General features: G+C 72.3%; 1 protein-coding gene across 1 annotated transcript; it reads right to left on the reverse strand.

Moving 5' to 3' along the window:
- Nucleotides 1-32: 32 nt before the first annotated feature.
- Nucleotides 33-1439, reverse strand: LOC113962138 (skin secretory protein xP2-like; the record flags this gene model as incomplete). The annotated part of the gene is made up of 1 exon (XM_027672942.1): nucleotides 33-1439. A coding segment is annotated over exon 1 (1407 nt), but the record flags the coding sequence as incomplete, so codon positions are not given.
- Nucleotides 1440-1683: the final 244 nt, after the last annotated feature.

Raw genomic sequence — 1683 nt, forward strand, 5'->3', positions numbered from 1 at the left:
GGGATTGTCCCCGCCGGGGTTTCCTCCCGCACCGCATCCTCAGGGATAGTCCCCGAGGGGGCCGCATCCTGCCCCACGTCCTCAAAGATTGTCCCCACTGGGGTTTTCTCCTGTCCCGCATCCTCAGGGATTGTCCCTGCCGGGATTTCCTCCTGCCCTGCATCCTCAGGGATTGTCCCCGACGGGGCCGCATCCTGCCCCACGTCCTCAGAGATTGTCCCCACTGGGGTTTTCTCCTGCCCCGCATCCTCAGGGATTGTCCCAGCCGAGGCTTCCTCCCGCACCTCCTCGGGCCCTGTCCCAGCCGGGGCCGCCTCCCGCACCGCATCCTCGGGGTCTATCCCCGACGGGGCTTCCCCCCGGACCGCATCCTCAGGGACTGTCCCCGCAGGGACTCCCTCCTGCCCCTCAGCCTCGGGGACTGTCCCCAGCGCATCCTCGGGCTCTGTCCCAGCCGGGCTTTCCTCCCGCCCCGCACCCTCGGGGACTGTCCCCACCGGGGCCGCCCCTTCCTCAGGGACTGTCCCAGCCGGGGTTCCCTCCTGCCCCTCATCCTGCGGGACCGGCTCCCTCGGGGCTGCCTCCCGCACATCCTCGGGGACCGTCCCCAGAGCCTCCTCGGGGACTGCGCCCGTCGGGGCTGCCTCCTGCACCTCATCCTGGGGGCCTGTCCCCGACGAGTCCTCGGGCTCTGTCCCCTCTGGGATCGCCTGTCCTGGCGCCTGCCCGGGCTCTGTCCCCGACGGGATTGTCCCCTCTGCCTCTCGAGGCTCTGTCCCCGACGGGACTGTCCCCTCTTCGGGTTCTGTCCCCGACCGGACTGTCCCCTCTACCTCTGCAGGATCTGTTCCCGACGGGACTGTCCCCTCTGCCTCCCCGGGCTCTGTCCCCGACGGGACTGTTCCCTCTGCGGGTTCTGTCCCCGACTGGGCTATCCCCTCTGCCTCTGGGGGCTCTGTCCCTGACCGGGCTGTCCCCTCTGCCTCTCCGGAGTCTGCTCCCGACGGAGCTGTTCCCTCTCCGGGTTCTATCCCCGACGGGACTGTCCCCTCTACCTCTGCGGGCTCTGTCCCCAACCGGGCTGTCCCCTCTGCTTCTGCCGGGACTGTCGCCTCCTCCTCGGGCTCTTTCTCTGTCGGGGCTTCCTCCCTCACCGCCTCCTCGGGCTCTGCCCCCTCCGGGACCACCGCCACGTCCTCGGGCTCTGTCCCCTTCGGAACCACGGCTGCGTCCTCGGGCTCTTTCCCCACCGGGGCCCCTTCTTCGTGCTCCGTCCCCGCCGGGGCCGCCATCGCGTCCTCGGGCTCTGTCCCTTTCGGACCCTCGGCCGCGTCCCGGGGCTCTGTCCCCGCCGCTGCCGCCGCCTCTCCCTCGGGCTCTGCCCTGCCCGGCGCGGAGCCCTCGGGCTCGTCCGCCCCTCCCGGCTCCCCCAGTGTCATCCCCGAGCCCCCCGGGCTGTCGCCGCCGGGGTCTCGCTGCTCCTCTCCCGGTCCCCCCGGTCCCTCGGGGGATCCGCTCCCCGTCCCTGCGCCGTCCCCGGGGGGCTCCAGCCCCGCTCCCCCGCTCGGCCCCTCACCGGGAGGGTCCGGGGGCTCCGCCGCCCCCTCGGGGGTCACCCCGGGCTGCGCTTCCTCATCTCCTCCTCCTCCTCCTCCTCCTCCTCCCCGCGGGACATCGCTCCCC

The sequence above is a fragment of the Neopelma chrysocephalum genome, unplaced genomic scaffold (assembly GCF_003984885.1).
Source record: "Neopelma chrysocephalum unplaced genomic scaffold, ASM398488v2 Primary Assembly neopelma1_110775, whole genome shotgun sequence".
Lineage (NCBI taxonomy): Eukaryota > Metazoa > Chordata > Aves > Passeriformes > Pipridae > Neopelma > Neopelma chrysocephalum.